The sequence below is a fragment of the Engystomops pustulosus genome, chromosome 5 (genome assembly GCF_040894005.1).
Source record: "Engystomops pustulosus chromosome 5, aEngPut4.maternal, whole genome shotgun sequence".
NCBI classification, from domain to species: Eukaryota; Metazoa; Chordata; class Amphibia; order Anura; family Leptodactylidae; genus Engystomops; species Engystomops pustulosus.
Genome location: NC_092415.1, coordinates 181880483 through 181900515, shown reverse-complemented (window position 1 = coordinate 181900515; position 20033 = coordinate 181880483). Strand labels below are relative to the sequence as shown.

The 20033-nt window shown below is 44.0% G+C and overlaps 1 protein-coding gene across 4 annotated transcripts in view; it reads right to left on the bottom strand.

The window, feature by feature from the left end:
* Positions 1-257: 257 nt before the first annotated feature.
* The window catches only part of ZMYND11 (zinc finger MYND-type containing 11), a 41803-nt gene continuing 22027 nt past the window's right edge, over positions 258-20033 (bottom strand). For all 4 annotated transcript variants that reach the window (XM_072153977.1, XM_072153976.1, XM_072153975.1 and 1 more), the window contains 11 exons: positions 18439-18516; positions 16133-16225; positions 15727-15814; positions 14315-14370; positions 13085-13162; positions 11513-11631; positions 10979-11186; positions 8889-8954; positions 7466-7744; positions 6721-6906; positions 258-4492 (listed from right to left, as the gene is read on the bottom strand). In XM_072153977.1, the coding sequence (XP_072010078.1) occupies positions 4370-4492; positions 6721-6906; positions 7466-7744; positions 8889-8954; positions 10979-11186; positions 11513-11631; positions 13085-13162; positions 14315-14370; positions 15727-15814; positions 16133-16225; positions 18439-18516 (1374 nt within the window). In that variant the 3' untranslated portion in view covers positions 258-4369. The remainder of the gene's footprint in view (positions 4493-6720; positions 6907-7465; positions 7745-8888; positions 8955-10978; positions 11187-11512; positions 11632-13084; positions 13163-14314; positions 14371-15726; positions 15815-16132; positions 16226-18438; positions 18517-20033) is intronic.

Here is a 20033-nt window from a genome sequence, read left to right as displayed (position 1 = left end):
TTTGATTTATCAAGCGGTCTAATCCACTATGATAAATCTGATATACAAAAAGATCCCAAGAATTAAGAATCATGCCCAATCATAAATCCCCCTAATATTTTACAAATAGTTTGCAATATATGTACACACACGGGCAGCTGGCCCAATCACAATCAAAGGATTCATCCAACACGTATGTAAATTTATATTACTACCTTCACCCGGCGTCTGAGAAACACACACCACACTGGAGAAAAGCATTTCGAGGACACGGCCAATTAATTTTAAATACATTTATTAACAAATGTTAACACATATTGCTAGTAAGAGCAGCTTACAAAATGGCAGAATGTGTCAAAGAACTAGACCAGCCACAATGGATAATTACAATGTGCATAGTGGCCAAGCTTAACATCTTAGTACAGCTTAAGAAACAGAAGTGAATTCAGTTTTGTAGTAACTGCCTCAAAACAATTTTTTTTAATTTTATTTTTTTTTGCATTTCAGGTTTTTTTTTTGTTTTACTTTTAAACTTACAACATATACAAAACCAGGCCACAATCTTGATATTTCATTTTTATTTTTTTTTAATCACACAGATTTGACTCTGCAATGTGCAACCATGTCAAAAGACACAGGAAAAAGAAGCCCAAATAACACAAGTCTTAATCTCATGCAGATAACCGCTATGTTGTATGTTTCCTGGAATGATATTACATCAATGTGTTTTTTTTATTTTTCGTCACAATACACTTTTCGTTCATAGGTCTGGATCGATACTGCGGATGTTTGCCAGGACTGGGCCGTGGCCTGTTACAAGTGGCGGAGTGGTATATTTTGTATGGATGGAATGAGGAAGATGTCGATGTCGTGGTGGGCGGGTGCCGTCACGTCAGGCCGATTTTATGCATGAAGCGAAATATGAAAAACACTGCGGGAGCCAATGGAAAATCTGGAATACCGATAGACGCCCCGCAGCAGCCAGAGCCGCCCTGTTTAGTCGCTCGGCACTTATGGCTCCCCGGTGACAAGTTCATTTGCCATTTTCTAAATCACTTCCAATAAATATAAAAGTTCTAAATAAATATTTACAAATCTTCCTCAATATTCCTTCCTCCAAATATCTAACGGATCAGGTTTTTTACTACATTCCTGCTCAGAATCCACACATAAAAGAACAAAAACAAGAACAGAACATGAACCTCGTAACCAAAATCGATAAAAATAAATCAATGATAAAAGTGGCTAATTTCGTGGTTAGTAAAACAACCCCCTGCTCCCAGCAACGTGAATGATTTAAAGGTGAAAATCATTATTCGACCATCGATCCATTCCTATAGTGTAAAAAAATTTGACAATTTACATGAAAACTGGCATGCACTAATCTTCAATGTGTGTGGACGAAGCGTCACGTCACGGCTTCCATACTGATCGGAACTGCTGTAGACATTCGGGTCTCCGACATCAAGGCAATTCTATTCCTGGAACGTTGGGAATGGACCTAAAATGCTCTAAAATATTATCCATTTCACACCTCATCTTCACCAAATCAAAGAGATTGTGGGTCGAGTCCAACTTTGCAAGCAGTCATTTTATTGATTGGTTCAACGCATCCAAAATAAAACCATCTACAACTCCTATTAAGAACAATAGGTCTCCATGGTTACAGACTACAAACCAAACAAGTGTAGTCATAACCCTTTTATCACTCGAGGGTTGTTAGCGAGTTTCAATAAAGACATATAGGGGAGGCCTTGTATGTATATAGGCCATATATCAGGCCTTGGATACCAATATTCCAATTTATAAAGAATAAAAACGATGCAAATGTGGGAGCTTAACTTTATGAGGCTTTAGAATCCATCGTGACACTTTTTGTGGGTGTGGCTTAAGGCTGAGAGGGCTTGGCCAATCAAATTTACTATAAGTTGCGCAAGAATTCTGGTATAGGCGATGGCCAAAATAGACTTCAACTGGGAACATCTTAATAATTTCTATGTGTCGCATGATGGGCGCGGTGATTAAAGGGGTTTTTCAGTCTTAGCAAGTTAAGCCCTATACACAGGTTAGGGCCTTACTTGCGGATTGGTGGGGCGCTCCTGCAGAGTACAGCTCTCTGCTACCTCAGTCAGCGCCGGCGCATCCATGACTGGGTACTCCGGTCATCCCGTCACGGAGACCCCCATTGAACAGCAAATTAGGCCCTATCCTGTGTAATGGGCCTAACTTGCTATGACTGGATAAGCCCTTTAAGCTACAGTCTTAACAGATCTCCAATATACGGTATTCTTTATTTTTATAACATCTATGACCCATCTAAGTCACTTTATTATTTCTGATGCATCTGAGCAATACAAACATTTGCTTGTAAAGTTGGCCCGCTACGTATAAGAAGCATTCCAGGAATTTTTTCTTCTACATTTATGACATTTAACTGGAAATATTTTAGTGGCCTAATTTACTTTGTCCTCACTCTGTGTCATTCTTACATCTTGATCCCCTTCACCGGGTCATGTGACTACAATGAAGTTTTTACTCCTTTATACAGACAGAATGTCAGTGTCTCTTTACATACTCAGCTCCTCTAGAGTGGAAACTACAACTACAATAACTCCCATCATCTGATCTGCAGAATCTCCAGTGGTTTAGCTTCATATTGCTTCCCATGCCTCCTGCTTGTAAGAGCGAGAACAAGGAGAAACCAATGAAAAGCAGGAGGCAGGGGAGACAGACTGAAGCCGGGACACACAGGATACAATGAGACAGCAGTTCTATCTTCTGGATCTATGGCCATAGCTATAACAGAATTGTAGGCTGCCTTAGGGAAACTATGTTACAGGAGAGAAGGAATATAAACCGCTATATGGCACATTAAACAGCACAAGTATTCACAACATATACACAAACGCCTCTACATTAACATTATAAAATGGCCTGTTATACACTGTATAGGCAAAAAAATTGCTGGAGTGCTTCTTCCACCAAGTCCATGGATTAGCCCACAAGTCTCTCCTACAAGGTAGGTGCAAAATCATCCGGTATATTACACATATCCCTATGCACAGACTGATTGTAATAGCTTATATGGCAGTGGTGCCCTGAATATTGTGCATATTAGTGTGACATGTCCAATCCAAAACCTGCAACACTAGAACTCTGAGCTTCCCGACGAAGAATAGAGTCTAATTGTGTAGCCCCCAGTATCGTCAGGACGTCTATAACCCCCGACAATAGTTCATGCCTAGCAGTAGTGTGAACGGGTTACAATAACGGCACATGGGAGATGGTAGGAAACCCTGTAACAAGTCCAAGGTTGACGCTTGGGTCTGAATTGTCTCTTCACTTTGTGCCTCCATAGGACGATGAACTGTGCAAAAAATTGTAAAGAAAAGATAAAGATTTTACCTGTATTTAAAACTATGCAATCAAAGTTAATATAATTTTTTTTATCCATTTCTTTATAAAAGTTATATATTGAAAATAAGTAATGAACAAACATGGGATTATATCTTACAAATAAAATAGGCAAGAAAAAAAGAACATTTCTTGCTTTTTTTTTTTTTTTTTCGTGAACCCTGTTCCCAAAAGAAATATTAAAACCCCCTGGTAGAGAATAACTAAAAACTCATAATGCCTTTTCGTAGTAGAAGGAACGTAATGACACAAGCTTGGCAGGGCGCGGGATTTATCAGGTAGAAGATTATTCCCCCCCTTTGGGTTTCTTTACATTCACAGATCCATGGCTCCACATATCTGGGACACGTATATCGATATCCGCTACATATGTGGTCCAGGAATACTCCAAGAGACCCAAATATGGTCCCCGTTACCCACTGAATAAATGGGGGAGGTTTAAGCCCTGCTGCTTGGATGTAGGATGGCTAAAAAAAAAAAAATTAAAAAAAAATTGTAAAATGTTAAAACATTTTTTTTAAAAATGCCTCGACTCTGAAATGCTAAAATCGACTACTAAAAACGACTGTGTATCAGCAATAATTTCATAATCAATGTAAAACGCGCCTCCGACTTCTCACGTGTTAGTACAGGAAGGAACAACGTCTAACCCCCGGATGACAGATCATGCACTTATCGGAAAAAAAATTGTAAATAAAAAACCCCCGAAAAACCACCACACTGCGGGATCCTCTGCAGCGAACGGGTTAGAGACTGGATACAAGCACACGGAGGGTTGTGCAAAGTATTTCTGCCTGGAGAAAAGTTCTCAGCACTTTGGTACCGGATGTTCTTCCAGTACGGAGCAAACTATGAGCTGCTTCGGGAAATGGGATGCAGATAGGAAGCGAGTGCGGCATCTTGGAAATTAAAAACACAGAGTTTGAGTAGAGAGAAAGAGAGAGAGGGATGGAGGAAACGAGACGGGAGGGAGCGCTCATCTTTTCCTGCGGCAGGTGCGCTTGTGTTCGGCGTGCCAGTGCTCCTGCTGGCATTTGATGGAGCAGTACGAGGTGTTCCAGCAGCAGTGGTACATGGCTTCCTCTTCACAGTTGTAGCACTGTAAGGGTTAAAAAAAATAATCATTAGAAATCTCCAGAGGCACACAATGATTTCAGAGATAAAGGTCACCACAAATACTGTGTTTCTCCAAAAATAAGGAGATGTACCGTATATACCCGAGTATAAGCCGAGATTTTCAGCACCATTTTTCTATTTCTGTTTCGTTAACAATGAGTCCTGACCTATCCTACACAAGGACCGGGCCCTGACCTATCCTACACAAGGACCGGGCCCTGACCTATCCTACACAAGGACCGGGCCCTGACCTATCCTACACAAGGACCGGGCCCTGACCTATCCTACACAAGGACCGGGCCCTGACCTATCCTACACAAGGACCGGGCCCTGACCTATCCTACACAAGGACCGGGCCCTGACCTATCCTACACAAGGACCGGGCCGTGACCTATCCTACACAAGGACCGGGCCGTGACCTATCCTACACAAGGACCGGGCCGTGACCTATCCTACACAAGGACCGGGCCCTGACCTATCCTACACAAGGACCGGGCCCTGACCTATCCTACACAAGGACCGGGCCCTGACCTATCCTACACAAGGACCGGGCCCTGACCTATCCTACACAAGGACCGGGCCCTGACCTATCCTACACAAGGACCGGGCCCTGACCTATCCTACACAAGGACCGGGCCCTGACCTATCCTACACAAGGACCGGGCCCTGACCTATCCTACACAAGGACCGGGCCCTGACCTATCCTACACAAGGACCGGGCCCTGACCTATCCTACACAAGGACCGGGTCCTGGCCTATCCTACACAAGGACCAGGCCCTGGCCTATCCTACACAAGGACCAGGCCCTGGCCTATCCTACACAAGCACCGGCCCGTGAACTGTCCTACACAAGGACCGGGCCGTGACCTATCCTACACAAGGACCGGGCCGTGACCTATCCTACACAAGGACCGGCCCGTGACCTATCCTACAGAAGGACCGGCCCGTGAACTATCCTACACAAGGACCGGGCCGTGACCTATCCTACACAAGGACCGGGCCGTGACCTATCCTACACAAGGACCGGGCCGTGACCTATCCTACACAAGGACCGGGCCGTGACCTATCCTACACAAGGACCGGGCCGTGACCTATCCTACAGAAGGACCGGCCCGTGACCTATCCTACAGAAGGACCGGGCCGTGACCTATCCTACACAAGGACCGGGCCGTGACCTATCCTACACAAGGACCGGGCCGTGACCTATCCTACACAAGGACCGGGCCGTGACCTATCCTACACAAGGACCGGGCCGTGACCTATCCTACACAAGGACCGGGCCGTGACCTATCCTACACAAGGACCGGCCCCTGAACTATCCTACACAAGGACCGGCCCCTGAACTATCCTACACAAGGACCGGGCCGTGAAGTATCCTACACAAGGACCGGGCCGTGAAGTATCCTACACAAGGACCGGGCCGTGAAGTATCCTACACAAGGACCGGGCCGTGAAGTATCCTACACAAGGACCGGGCCGTGAAGTATCCTACACAAGGACCGGGCCGTGAAGTATCCTACACAAGGACCGGGCCGTGAACTATCCTACACATGGACCGGGCCGCGAACTATCCTACACAAGGACCGGGCCCTGACCTATCCTACACAAGGACCGGGCCCTGACCTATCCTACACAAGGACCGGGCCCTGACCTATCCTACACAAGGACCGGGCCCTGACCTATCCTACACAAGGACCGGGCCCTGACCTATCCTACACAAGGACCGGGCCCTGACCTATCCTACACAAGGACCGGGCCCTGACCTATCCTACACAAGGACCGGGCCCTGACCTATCCTACACAAGGACCGGGCCCTGACCTATCCTACACAAGGACCGGGCCCTGACCTATCCTACACAAGGACCGGGCCCTGACCTATCCTACACAAGGACCGGGCCCTGACCTATCCTACACAAGGACCGGGCCCTGACCTATCCTACACAAGGACCGGGCCCTGACCTATCCTACACAAGGACCGGGCCCTGACCTATCCTACACAAGGACCGGGCCCTGACCTATCCTACACAAGGACCGGGCCCTGACCGATCATACACAAGGACCGGGCCCTGACCGATCCTACACAAGGACCGGGCCCTGAACCATCCTACACAAGGACCAGGCCCTGAACCATCCTACACAAGGACCGGGCCCTGAACTATCCTATACAAGGACCGGGCCCAGGACTCTCCTACACAAGGACTGGACACTTACCCACTGCTTCTTCTTGGTCTGGGATATCAGCTGCTTGTGTTGTGCTGCCAGTTTCTTAATTTCTTCAACAAACTCTTCCTTGCACTTTTCTTTCACTTGTTTGCACTTTTTATCCATCTCTCCTTGTATATTGGCCACGGCTTTGCTGACTGCTTGCCGCTTCTCCTCCTCCATCTCTGATCGAAGCTGTGAAGAGATATGAACTGACTCATCACAATGTAGCAATGGCATGACATCCATACACAGAAACATGGACCAGGGACTGGTTTTAGATGTTTAAGTGACACAAAGAGAGACAAGGAAGCAGCGCCTTTACACTGCTTTGCAATGATGCTCTGGCCTAAGACCACATGGTGTTCCGCCTTCTGAGAGGCAGTGCGTTATTGTCTCATGTGTCTGCCCTGAAGACATCCAGCCCCCTTGGTCGAAGTAGCTACCAGACATTTTGGCTGTCTAAGTATGTGATGGAGTGGGATAGATGTCTCCTTAACCCAATCTCAGATTCAGCCAAACCAGTTTCCTACACTGTACTAAAGAGATACAAACCCATGAAAACAGCTCTGTGCACAGTGGAGAGTCTGTTCCTACTGGTATGACTATTCCGCATCATTTCATTAGGCTTTCTGCTTGATGTTAAGGGGGCTGCCATTCAATGTAGCTAAGAGGCAATGTTTTGTTATCTCATCCTGGAAAACACATTTGCCTATGTAATTTCCCAGCACCCCATACACAATCTTCTTCTAACCTTGTCCATGGCTTCCCGCACAGCTTTTTCGGTTTCCCTCTTGTTGTCTGTGCTCATCCTTTCTTTGAAGTCGTTGAAGATCTTGCTGTACTTGTCATGACACATGTTCTGACAGGCGCTGTCGCTGTTGGTCTGGGTGCTGCGGTGTGACATTCTTGGGGACGAGGCACTTTGCTTCTTGGTCTGTGTACACACAGACACCTTTTCAACTGGTGGAGGCAGAGAAGGAACTTCTTGGCTTGAGCTCACAGCTTCCGTCTCAGGTTCTGGCTCTGGGTCCTACAGAGGTAACAAGTTGGATGAGGTTTAGATAGGGTCTATATGTGTTGTAGGCAATGATTTATAAGATTAGCACAGTCTTAAAACAACATTTAATGAAAAGAATATTTATTCTGTAAATGATAATCTATGACCAGAGGCGAAAACCCTTCACCATAAGAAATCGTTTGATATTCCTCAGCCTTTCCCAAGGTTTGTAGAGACAGGTGGAAGCATTCGAATGGAGTCTCAAAGGCAGGAGAATTGTCAAAGTATATGGACAGGACTGTGCAGATAGTAAGGTCCAGTTCACACCTACGTTTGGGCTTGCCGTTTTAGGAGAGTGAAACTAACTGGAAGGTGAAAGCAAAGTCTTTAGTTCACCTTCCGTTTTCCATAGACTACAACAGACCTTCTATTTTGTCTCCGTTATTTATAAGAAAAGAAATTCCTGGACTGCGCCATTTTATATATTGAGAAAGTGGAACACAAATGTGAACTCAGCTTAAAGGGGGTAGTCCCAAATTTAGAGATTATCCTCAGAATAAGCGATCACCTTGGATCACAATAATGGGACCCTTCCGATCCGCAGAATGGGGATCCTGTTTTCCCTAACTAATGGAGCAGGAAGACCACGCTCCCTGCCTTTCCATTCTATGTTCGGATTGGACTCGAACCCCAACTAGGAATAATGTTTTTTAACCCGAACCTGCAACGTTCGGCACGGACATAAACATTACAGGTTCCGGTCTGCTCATCACTGTAACCGTCATAATACCAGCAAAAACTGGGTTCAATATGAAAAGCCCTATTATACCTATAGCCATCCTCACCCCTGATTCCATCAACATCAGCTCAAGGAGGGTAGATTATGAATTGAAATCCTAAAATCTTAATGACATGCATTCTCTAATACACCAGTCCCAAAATAAAGACATGTAGATCTAGAGTGATCTCAAAGACCCTTTACCCCTGATCCACAGGATCAAGCATCTGATATATGAAGATCCAATCATGAGAACCGGAGACCAGGGATCAGGATCCCTCCATAGAGGAAGTAGTAGAGGTCTACAACTACTGCTCCATTCATGATATAAACCAATCAGACACCATTTCCTCCAGGTATTAGATACAAAATACTAAGTAGAGAGAAACTAGAACTTACTTCCTTCTTGGGTTCTACATTCTGGTTACGACGCCCCTTCTTGGCTCTTGGTTCCTGAGTTGCCTTCTGCTCGAAAGATTAAGGATACAGAGTGAGTGTAATCCGGATAACACAGAACAGATATCTTACATCCCGCAGAAATATACGGCCACAAGATAATCTGTACATTGTGCAGAGCCGCTTCACGTTCTGTTTATAGCTCGTCTGGGTCTCAATTAGAAGAGGAAACAATTCACAGACTTGTCTTGTTGCCCAGACAATATATCTCTTTATGTCTGCGGGGAAACTAGGACGCGATGCGGAGGGGTTGTGTGAGGACTCCAGGTGTACCCCAGGTGATCCGTCACTGCTCCCTATAAATACCAGCAGACATTACACTAATAAATGGCACCATCCAGGCAGCGTCTCAAAGGATGAATTACCGGGGACGAGGATTGTTTATTGCTTCATTATGGATCTTATTTATTGAAAAAAATAATTATTATAAAAATAATGGAACGTTTCACACATTAATAAACATGATGTATCAAAAAGACATCACAAACTGACACATGTCCCTCTTTTAGCACCACTAAAACTCTATTATGTTGTCTTAAAGGGGCATTTCAGGTTTGCCAGAAAACCTATTAGGGAAAATTTGTCACCCCCTTCTTATGGTGTAGTCCCCATTCCATCTTTTAACAGATAAGCACAAACACGGAGGCTCGTGTGACGGCTGTGGTGATCAGGGATAACACGGCAGGAAGCAGAATATCACTTCTCAACGTTATTGTATAAAGGGGTTGGCCACAGATAGGATGTTTTACCAGTGTTTTAATAAGGTCACCCATTTGTATTTACCCAGGTAAACTTTTTTTTGCTTGTAGGAGCTGTGGGTTACATGATCCACTATCAGACACTTTCTAGACTTTGTGACATCTCATGTCCTTTAGTCTTCCAGCGAATCAGGAAAACGTGTGATCATTATTGAATGATCCTCCAGTAAGACACCTACCGCCAACAGGAGACATGATAGTGGGTTCATGGAGGGCATTCAATAATCAGCGTACAGACCCTCACCCACAAGTCCACAGGGCACAGGATATCTCATAAGTGGTGGGTCATGTGACCACTACAGACAAAAGTGGAAAGTTACCCGAGTGAGTACTCACCGAGTGGGTGACTATAAGGGTATATAATCAGGTACATAACCTGATAAACTTTCATATTTGTGGCCAATGCCTTTAAAGGCAACCATCAAAGTCAAGTGAAAATTAGTCATATTTTGCCTGAGAGGAGTCAAGATGAGACACGTCTTAGGTGACGCTCCCCCTGCAGCCTGGACTCATCTTTGGCAAATATGACTCTTTTCAGCTCATTTTAACATGACCCTGGAGAACATTTCATACCCTACTTGAGAGAGTTTGTTATTAAATGAGGTAAAATCTGGAGTCCCTTTCAGTAACCTTAAAGTAATGATTGTACATCAGTCACAGGATCCTTGTGCAGAGGGAACAGGAGCCAAACAATGACGACAGTGTTTGGATGATGAATAGTACAGCATGCAGCGTACTAATAGCCTAAAGCTACTACACAGAAATTACAATACATTAGATATCCTGAGGACATGTGCGGTATAACAAGGTGTAGTAACCTCAGCATCACATCACCCAATAGTGACATGATGACCGGCGGCTGCACATGTAATAGGTGTAGGACCTAATCTCCAGTTACAAGCGCCGCACCTCACAATCTTTATACAGGCAGTTCCCGTGTTACGTACAGGATAGGTTCTGTAGGTTTGTTCTCAAGTTGAATTTGTATGTAAGTCGGAACTGTATATTTTATAATTGTAGCCCCAGCCAAATATTTTTTGGTCTCTGTGACTATTGGATTTTAAAAATGTTGGATTGTCATAAGAACCAGGAGTAACAATAAAGCTTCATTACAGACACCTGTGATAACTGTTAAAGCTGATTATTGTAGCCCAAGGCTAAAGTACAGTAAATTATTAATTACTAGGGGGCGTTTGTAACTAGGGGTCGTCTGTATGTCGGTGTTCTTAAGTAGGGGACTGCCTGTATTGTATATAATCGCTGTTAGCCACTTGCCTGTTCATTACTAGTTGATGAGATACTAGATTCGGCTTCTTCCTCTCCCTTATCTTCTCCTTTGGATTTCCAAAACCGCCCTTCACGTAGGAAGCGCTGATGCAGCTGCAACTCATCGCAGGCTTTTTTCCAGCCCATGCTCCGCTTTACATGGAGCTGATGGACATTAACTGTAATTTCCTGAATATTTTCGGATGGAATCCATGCCCTGTTATACAAAGGAAGATTTAACAAGATAGCAGTGTAATGTCTATTACAGCATTCAGAACTGATATGTTCAAGGGGTACTACACTAACCCCAAACTTAATGGGGAAAATGAATGCCCCTCGCCACTAACCATGGCCATGGATGGGCCAGGGGGACACCCAATCATACCCATGGCTAGTTGATAGAGGCGACAATTTGCCAGACTGGCTGTTCTAGGGCCAATCCGGCAAAATGTCATGGTCAGACGGCCGAACCTGACCAATGGCTCCGCTCAAGTCTATTGATCATTTATGTTCAGGCAACATTTTCCATTTTCTAGCATTTACCTTTGGTGGTGATGGCCAAAGAAACGCACATCCACCTGATTGTCTTCTCTCTGCATGATTTTAGCAGGCCAGAAACCAAAGCCCTTCATCTTGGCCCAGACCAACTCGTGATTCGGGATCTGCAATAAAATAAAATTTAAAATAAAGATCTTTTTAACTATCGTTATCACCAGCAGACAAGCGAAGAGAAAACAAAACAATTAGAAAAAAAGGAACAATGATAAAACAAGGGTGGCACTAATGGGACGCATGTTCTCATAGGCAATGAATGTGAATACAGTTTTACTAAACCTGATGTGTTAGGGGGAAAAAACTGTTTAAATTGTACATAATGGGGCAGATTTACTTACCCGGTCCAGTCACGATCCAGCGGCGGGTTCTCCGATGATGATTCCGGTCTGGCTGGGATTCACTAAGGTCCGTGCAACGATATCCACTAGGTGTCGCTGCTGCGCCGAGGTCTGCTGGAATTCACCGTCTATTTCTTGGTGCAGGTAAATGTGTGTCAAGCGACACTTTTTTTTTCAAAAATACCACGATTTTTCCGAATCCGACGGGTTTTCCGACGGCCACGCCCCACAATTTCCGTCGCATGCATGCCAGCGCAGAAGCGCCACAATCCGAGCTCGTGCACCAAAAACCCGGGGCAATTTGTCGTGAATCGGAAAAATTCGGGGAACCCGATAAAAAATGTGATTCGGGGCCTTAGTAAATGACCCCCATTATCTCAACCCTAAATTGGAGTAATTTAAAACTCTATACCAAATCTGCTACTCAAAAGGTTAAAAATCTGGTGTATAAAGGGTTTCTGGACAATCTTCAATGGTTTCCAAGGTTTATGGATACATCATTTCCACAACATAATTGGGAGGAGATTTACGATCCGTCAATTTGATAAGAGACAATTGAGACAATTGCTGCAAACAGTATATTTAGAAGTTGTACAATTACATGAAAAAGTTACGAAATGAATGTATGGACGACCAATTCTAGGTTTTCAATGCTAGTGTACAGAGAAAATTTAAAGTCTCGGGAAAAAAATCCAAACTGTAAAAAGTTGGGGGGCCATGTCCATGATGTTCAGCAAAAAGGATTGTATAAACTGACTGGTAAAAAGGGAGATAAATCGTTGTTATATGGATCCCCCTCTGTCCAGAAGGAACAGTCAGAAATTGTAAGGTACTAAATCCCAACTGAACCAAACTTAAAAGGAAAGTGTCAGACCAGCAATTATTAACCTATCAATTATATAGAACATATATGCCGAATATATAAAAGTGGGTGATAGGAAATGAGCAAACTTAGGTCAAACACTGTGCTGATATGTTATCCAATCACACTTTGTCTAAAACATTTGGGGACATTTATCAGAAGTGTCTGAGGCAAAACTATTCTAGTTGCCCATAGAAACCAATCAGAGATCAGATGTAATTTTATAAACAGCTGTGGGAAAATGAAAGCTGAGCTCTGATTGGTTGCCACGAGCAACTAGAACAGTTTTACCTCAGACACTTCTGATAAATCCTCCCCATAATCTGAGGGAGACTGTACAGAGGTGTATAACATACGTACACATGGATAGCAGAACCAATTGTCCGGCCGAGCGTTTGACAAAAAGAAGCAATTTTTGCACAACTGCAGCTCATCCAACTGAAAAAAGAGAATAAAGTCATAAGATGCTCAAATAAAGACATTACTTTTTTTTTTTGTTCAAAAAACACACAAGAAGAAATTAATGGAAGGTAAAATGGAAGGTAAAATTATGGAGCTTTCAATAGCTAAATTATTCAGTTACCCTCAGGGTGATAAAAGTAGCAACACGACCGGTTAATTTTTTTTTGCACCTTGACACTCAAACAGTCTGGTAAACTCATGGGGGAGATTTATTATAAGTTTCTGAGGTGAAACTGTTCTAGTTGTCCATCAAAACCAATCAGAGCTCAACTTTAATTTTATAAACATCTGTGGGAAAATAGGAGCTGAGCTCTGATTGGTTACCACTGGGCAACCAGCACAGTTCTGCTCTAAGAGACTTCTGATAAATCTCCCCCATTATTAGTAAGCTTCCCCTCAAATAGAATAGAAATCTACTTATAACATTACTTTATCATCCGGTGAGCATAATATGCCAGTAATATAAGTTTTAAAGGGAACCTACCACCCCGATTCTACCTATAAAGGTAGATCGGGTGGTAGGTGGATGAATGGGACGTGAGGATAGCCCTTTTTGGGCTAATCCTCACGTCCCGGCTATCTTTTAGAAAAGTTTATTGCAGGCATATGCAAATTTATTTAAGCGGCTACTGGGGCGTGGAGTAGCCGGACATGAGGCTACTAGTCGCTACTGCGTTCTGCGCAGGGGACTAGGACGAGGGCGCCGAAGATTAAATGGTAGGCGGAGGAACGTGGCTACTGGGGCGTGGAGTAGCCGCGACTAGTAGCCTCATGTCCGGCTACTCCACGCCCCAGTAGCTGCTTAAATAAATTTGCATATGCCTGCAATAAACTTTTCTAAAAGATAGCCGGGACGTGAGGATTAGCCCAAAAAGGGCTATCCTCACGTCCCATTCATCCACCTACCACCCCTTCTACCTTTATAGGTAGAAACGGGGTGGTAGGTGCCCTTTATAAAGATTTTCATCATTTTGTGCAGTTGTGCATGACTTTCCACCTAAAAAACTGGATAGAACACTGACTTGTGTGAACAAACTCCTACGTCTGTGCAAGCAGCAGTAAAGAAGCCAAAGGGATGATGGGATATAACTCGCAATGACAGCTGGGCCGAACCTGGGCTCCTCTTACCTCATGACATGTGTCCTTGTACAGAACCTTTGCCACATCGGCCTCCTCGCTGTCATCTGTAAGAGTTACAACACAGAAGATGTTACCCAACATCCTCTAAGACATTCATTGCAACAAACACTGTGACAGCTTCAAATTAAAAACTTAGATTTCCAAATAATAAAAGCACAAGATGTAGCATCTACACAAATACTCCTGAGGCCAAGACTATGGGGATGGATACAATGTCTAGCCTTCAGCTTATAACAGCCTGATGGCCTATAGGTCCACACATCAACGTTTAGGGGTAGCTTGCCTAAGGCCATGTCAATGCAGGAGCAGTATCCCTATCTAAGTGTGTCTTCACTGACAAGTTCAGCTGCCCCTCTCCTAAATAAGTCCAATTGACTTACCTTTGTGATTCTAAAGTATCTTATGTAGGGTAGACATGGATTCAGTTATAACATGGTCATACACATGGGCCGATCAGGCGTGCATGTGCTCTCAGTTTATGGAGGGGAGAGCCACTGCCGTCCTAAATGGTAGTATGCCTAAAATAATAATTTGAGGAGTTCTGGCTCCATGCACGTGATGGGTCCATAACATAGGACCTTTGATCTAACACTTGCTGCTGTGCATAGGGAAGACTGCATTTCCTTACACAACCGTCTCCTTAGCCGAAGATAAACAGGATGTACACGCTGTGTCCTGCTTCCTCTTCTCTGCACTAATCCGAGGAGGGGAAGGGGGAGAGGTGTGCAGTCCTCATGGGGATCAAGAGAAGTGCTTTATCAAGGGGTCAACATGTCAGTGATCAGGGGGATCTGGGGCGGCTCAACCATCCTGACTGCACACTCAGGCTATTTGCAGGGACCCGGGCATATCATACATTCAGCTGGAGAGGGGGAGGGATGAGAGCTGCTCACCCATCCCCTCTCCATAGGGATGCCTGGTGCCCAGCTGTCCTTATGGGAATAGATAGAGCATGCTCCATCTTTTTGCTGACAACAATACGATGAGACACAGCTGGGCATCATAGGCGTCCATGGGGACGGTAATCGGACCACAAGTTTTTCGGCGATATATATGTCCCCAGAACGTTTGTGTGCAAGGGGCCGAAGAGTTCATTCATTCAGCCATCATCTGTCCATGAATTCATGATCAGGACACAGTTCAGAGGAATGGACTCAGAGCATCATAGTGATATATGATGAAAGGAGTCATAGCGCAGAGCATAGTGCTGAACTGTAAACAATGGGGAAGCAGGGACTCCTTGCATCATATCACTACAATGCACAGTGCCCCTTTCTCTGCACTCTGATTGGTTCATGAAATCTGGCTTTTAGAGCAAAGAAAGTTTTCCTTCCCTTGTAGTCATAACTATATGGTAGTTTCTTTCCTGGATAGAAAAGGGAAAAACAAACAAACATTACCTCCATAAAAAATAATAGTGTTGTGGAGAAGGAGCTGAGCGTCAGCTTTGAACTCATCATAAGTCTTATACTTTCCTTCATTTACTTTCTGTGGGGGGGAAAAATACAACAGGTTAGAGATTTGCAGGAGGGGGCGGGGGGTACTTGTAGTGTTCAAGAACGAGAAATTGCTGCCGAAACGCTCAGAGCAGTAGTTAAAGGGAAATTGAAGCATCGCTCAGTGTCGTTATTATCGGAGGACCCTTGTGGTGCGGTAAGAGCTTCTGTAGAGCATGGACCTTAATAAGAAAGGGGCAATAAGATGCTTCATGTGTATAAAGGTGTGTGAACGGCATAAAATATGGATTGTTGTACAGTCCATTTAGTAGTGGAGAGTCTTGCTCCATATTTATAGGGTTATAGATACCTCATTGATAGTGGCGACATCCATGGCTGTATGTACCAACCGTCTGTACATGGGATGTTTACTGTCCTTCCCTTTCTTGTTTAGTTCAATGGCCTGAAATGATACAATAATCAGACATGACATTAATGTGTAATATTGTTGCAGTTCACTCTGAGGCAATATCATTGAATAAAGAGGTGGTGTCGGATCAGTACATGACACATGTCTAGCGCTCCTTTGTCATGACATGAGGATAGGGAGTCTGGAGCACCTTTTACATACGAGAATAAAATATTCTTCTCTATAAAAAGCATCAGGGTAAGTGGAATGTGCAATCGACAAGGAATAGGAACACAGGCAGCCAAGAGACCCAATTATTTACGTACAAAAGTGGAGAAGTCTTTAGGCTGCAGCAAGAAGAATCAATCAGAACCGATGATACTTACTCACACTCGTAGAGGGGGTCCTGATGGAGGGCCCCTTGTAAGATGGGTCTATACCCTATTGTGCCCTACACAGCATTCGAGCTTCAAAGTGAGATTACTCATCAGAAAAGACTCCAGCCGTATACAGCAAACATATCCTAAAGGAAGCCAAAAGAGAATCCAGGCGGTCCCTGACTTACAGGTGACCTCTCTGTCCACTGTGACCTCTGGTGAAGATCTCTGATCTAATTTACTAAACTTTAGTCCCAAACTGAAAAGACCAGCTGTAATGTGTCTGTAACGAAGCTTTATTGATAATTCTTGTTCCCATGACAGCACAAAATTTAGAATATCAAATTGTCACAGGCACAGAAAAAAAAAAACTGGTCTGGAGTTTCACTTACATAATATACCTGATCTGACTTAAATACAAGTTCAACTTAAAGGGAACCTGTTGCCACATTTTTCACACATACAGATAGTGGTAGGTTCCCATAGAGCCCTTCTTTTAGCCCAAATTCCCCTTAGATTCCCATATATTAAACTTTATAATTTTACCCGGTGTCCAATGAGGTCTACAGCGAGTTGAGGTGGGCGTGACCTCCTTGGGCTGAATCCAGCAGCTCTTCCCTTTGCTATTTCTGCAGGCAGCAGTAATGTCATGTGACCAGGGTGACATCATCAATGGTCCTTTAGCCTTCTAACAATTAACAAACTGTACAACAAGCATATACCTCAAGAAATTAGAGCAAACCATATCACATGAAGTCACAGCAGCCTGCATGGAGAGGAGTAGAAGTCCATGCAGACTGCTGTGATTTTTTATGTGGTCAGAAATGTGAATGGGGTACTGCTAATGTTAAGATGCTAAAGGACCTGTGATGATGTCACCCTAGTCACATGACATTGAGCCAAGCCCCTCAACTCGCTCTAAAGATGCATAGATACCAGGCAAGTATATCTTGTCAGGTTCACTTTAAGAACAACCCTATAGTGTACATAGCCCTGGGGCTGTCTGTAGTATACTGCTCCCTTATGCTGGCATGTGTACAACACTCTAATAGGGTCGCCCAGAGGAGGCCCAGGCCATGTGACAAGCTGACAGGAGCTTTTGTGACTTCCTTCTTTCTGGCTGCTCGGAAGAGCTACTTGACAGAAATTAAAAGCGGATGTGGGGGAAAAGGTCTGAGGATGATAAGCGCCAAAGTAAGTGGACATTTGTTCTGATCAGATATCATACAAAGTTTTTTGGAGTCACTTGTACTGCTGATTTTTGCAAAGTCTGTCTGAAAGGTTAATGACTATTAAACAAAAACTGCGCTGAAATCCGATAGAAGCTATATAATTGATCATTAGCAAGTGTGACCACCTCTATAAAAGAAGTAGTTTGGCCAGCAGCCTACACCAAAGCCACCTATTGGAAGTTAGAAGATCTACTCCATTTTTACCATAATCTAAGAATTGAATTTAAAGAGCCAGGCTACTTACTCCCTCTACTGAGGAGACAGCAATGGGTATCCTATTGATCCCACACTTTCATATGAATGAATGCATTGATAAGGATGGTGGTAAATGGCTATTCTCAAATACAAGAACAGACTACTTTTACTAATTAAAAAACATGCTGGAAGTCCTCGGGTCACTTCTATTCAGCTGCTGGAGCTTTGAGGTTGAACAAACAGCGAGAAATGAGTATAATTAGGCATGAAGTAAAATAACCCCCCCCCCCCCACACACACACACTTATCATTTCATCTTAATCACACGGCATATGTAGTCTCAAAATGCCCATATATACACATTGAAGCAGTGAGTGATCAGACATGCATATGAGAAAGGCGGCTGATTACCATGTGCAGGAGACGACACGGGGAATCAGCTTACTCTAGAAGTAACACCTACCCTCTCCTTCATACGGGACACAATGAATCGCAGGTATTTACCCATCTCCTGCTTGTTGCTGCTTTTCTTCTTCATACTCTGAAGAACAAAGGAAAAGTAAGGGATCTGAGGTCTTAGTCACTATCCATTAAGCAGCCTGGTAAATCTGGCCATACTCGTTAGATTAATGAGATTGCAGGGGCATCCCCCACCAGCAGATGTCAGGAGTGTAGAGGATACAGGATAAAGCCCTGCCAGAGGCATCTCTACATTCACAACATGTGCATTCTGGGTTCGAGCCAGGAGCGAAAGTATAAGCTGTCAGGTTAAAGGGGACTGTTACCAGGTAAGTACAAGCTCCTAATAGGGTCATCCATATTATGTTCACCATGGTACAGTTTCTGTACAGTAGCCGAACCAGGAGGTCACAAGACCCACCAGCAGCAGGACTCGTGAATATAAGGGGCACTCCAGTTGTTGCTATGTGCAAGCCGACTCCAGCATAACCCCTCCCGGACCATGGTTTGGAGGGGTGCGCTATAGAGATCAGCACATCCCTCAAACTTCTATGGGAGGGGTTATGACGGAGGGTGGGGGCGTCCTGCACAGTCTCCATAGAACAGGAACTGTGTAAGCACAATATAGGTGACACCATTAGGGTCTTGTACTTACTCTGAAAAAGTTTTGTGACAGTGGCCAACCCCTTTAATAATGATTCAGCCTAAGTGTATGGCCAGCTCAAAGGAAATCATCATCGAAATCAAGCCTGATAAACCAGAGGCACCTACTCATAGATCCAGGCACAGTAAATGTGGTTATTTTAAATTTATTAACCATGGCATCCTTTCTTTCAAAATAAACCAGAGGTGTTACCAGAGCCACTCTGTGCTGTAGCTTCACAGGCTGTTACACTGTCTCACCCTTCCCCCGCTCCCTTAGAACTTTCCCCCTCCCTTTACCTTTATCTCAGTGCAGCAGTGAAAGTGTCAGCATATGGTGGGAACAGGGTGTAATAGCCTGTGAATCTGGTAACACCCTCTGTAGTCTTTTAGACTCATTAGCATAATTTTAAAGTTGATTTTAGAAGGAAGGAGGCCATGGATAACACACTGTCACGGTCCCGTGATCTGTGAGTGAGTGTCCCTGGTTCATCATGATGCATTTTGACTATAGATTTCCTTTATAGACCTGTATAAACTTGTACAGACGACATGCATTTAAAAAACAACAATAGATTGATATGGAAGATGCACGGCCACAATCCAGAATGTGAAGTATATAAAACGCAGCACATATGGGGGGAAACAAGAATCTTCATTTTTATACAACTTAGAGGTCCACTTTATTGTAGGCACAGAAACTTCACTGCACTTTTCAAGGGAAAGTATCACACATTTTTCGGATTTTCTTTTTAAATTCCATATATATCAAATTCTAAATACATCCACTACTGACATTAGATGATGTCAAAGCTTTACTTCTCTCCCTCCTTGCACGGATCATGCATACAAAACCTTCCAAGAGACTGATAACCATTGGCTCCAGTCTATTGCTGCCTATGGCCATGAGGCTGCAGTAAAGCAGATCCCTAAATGCTGTTACCAAAGCTCAGGCAA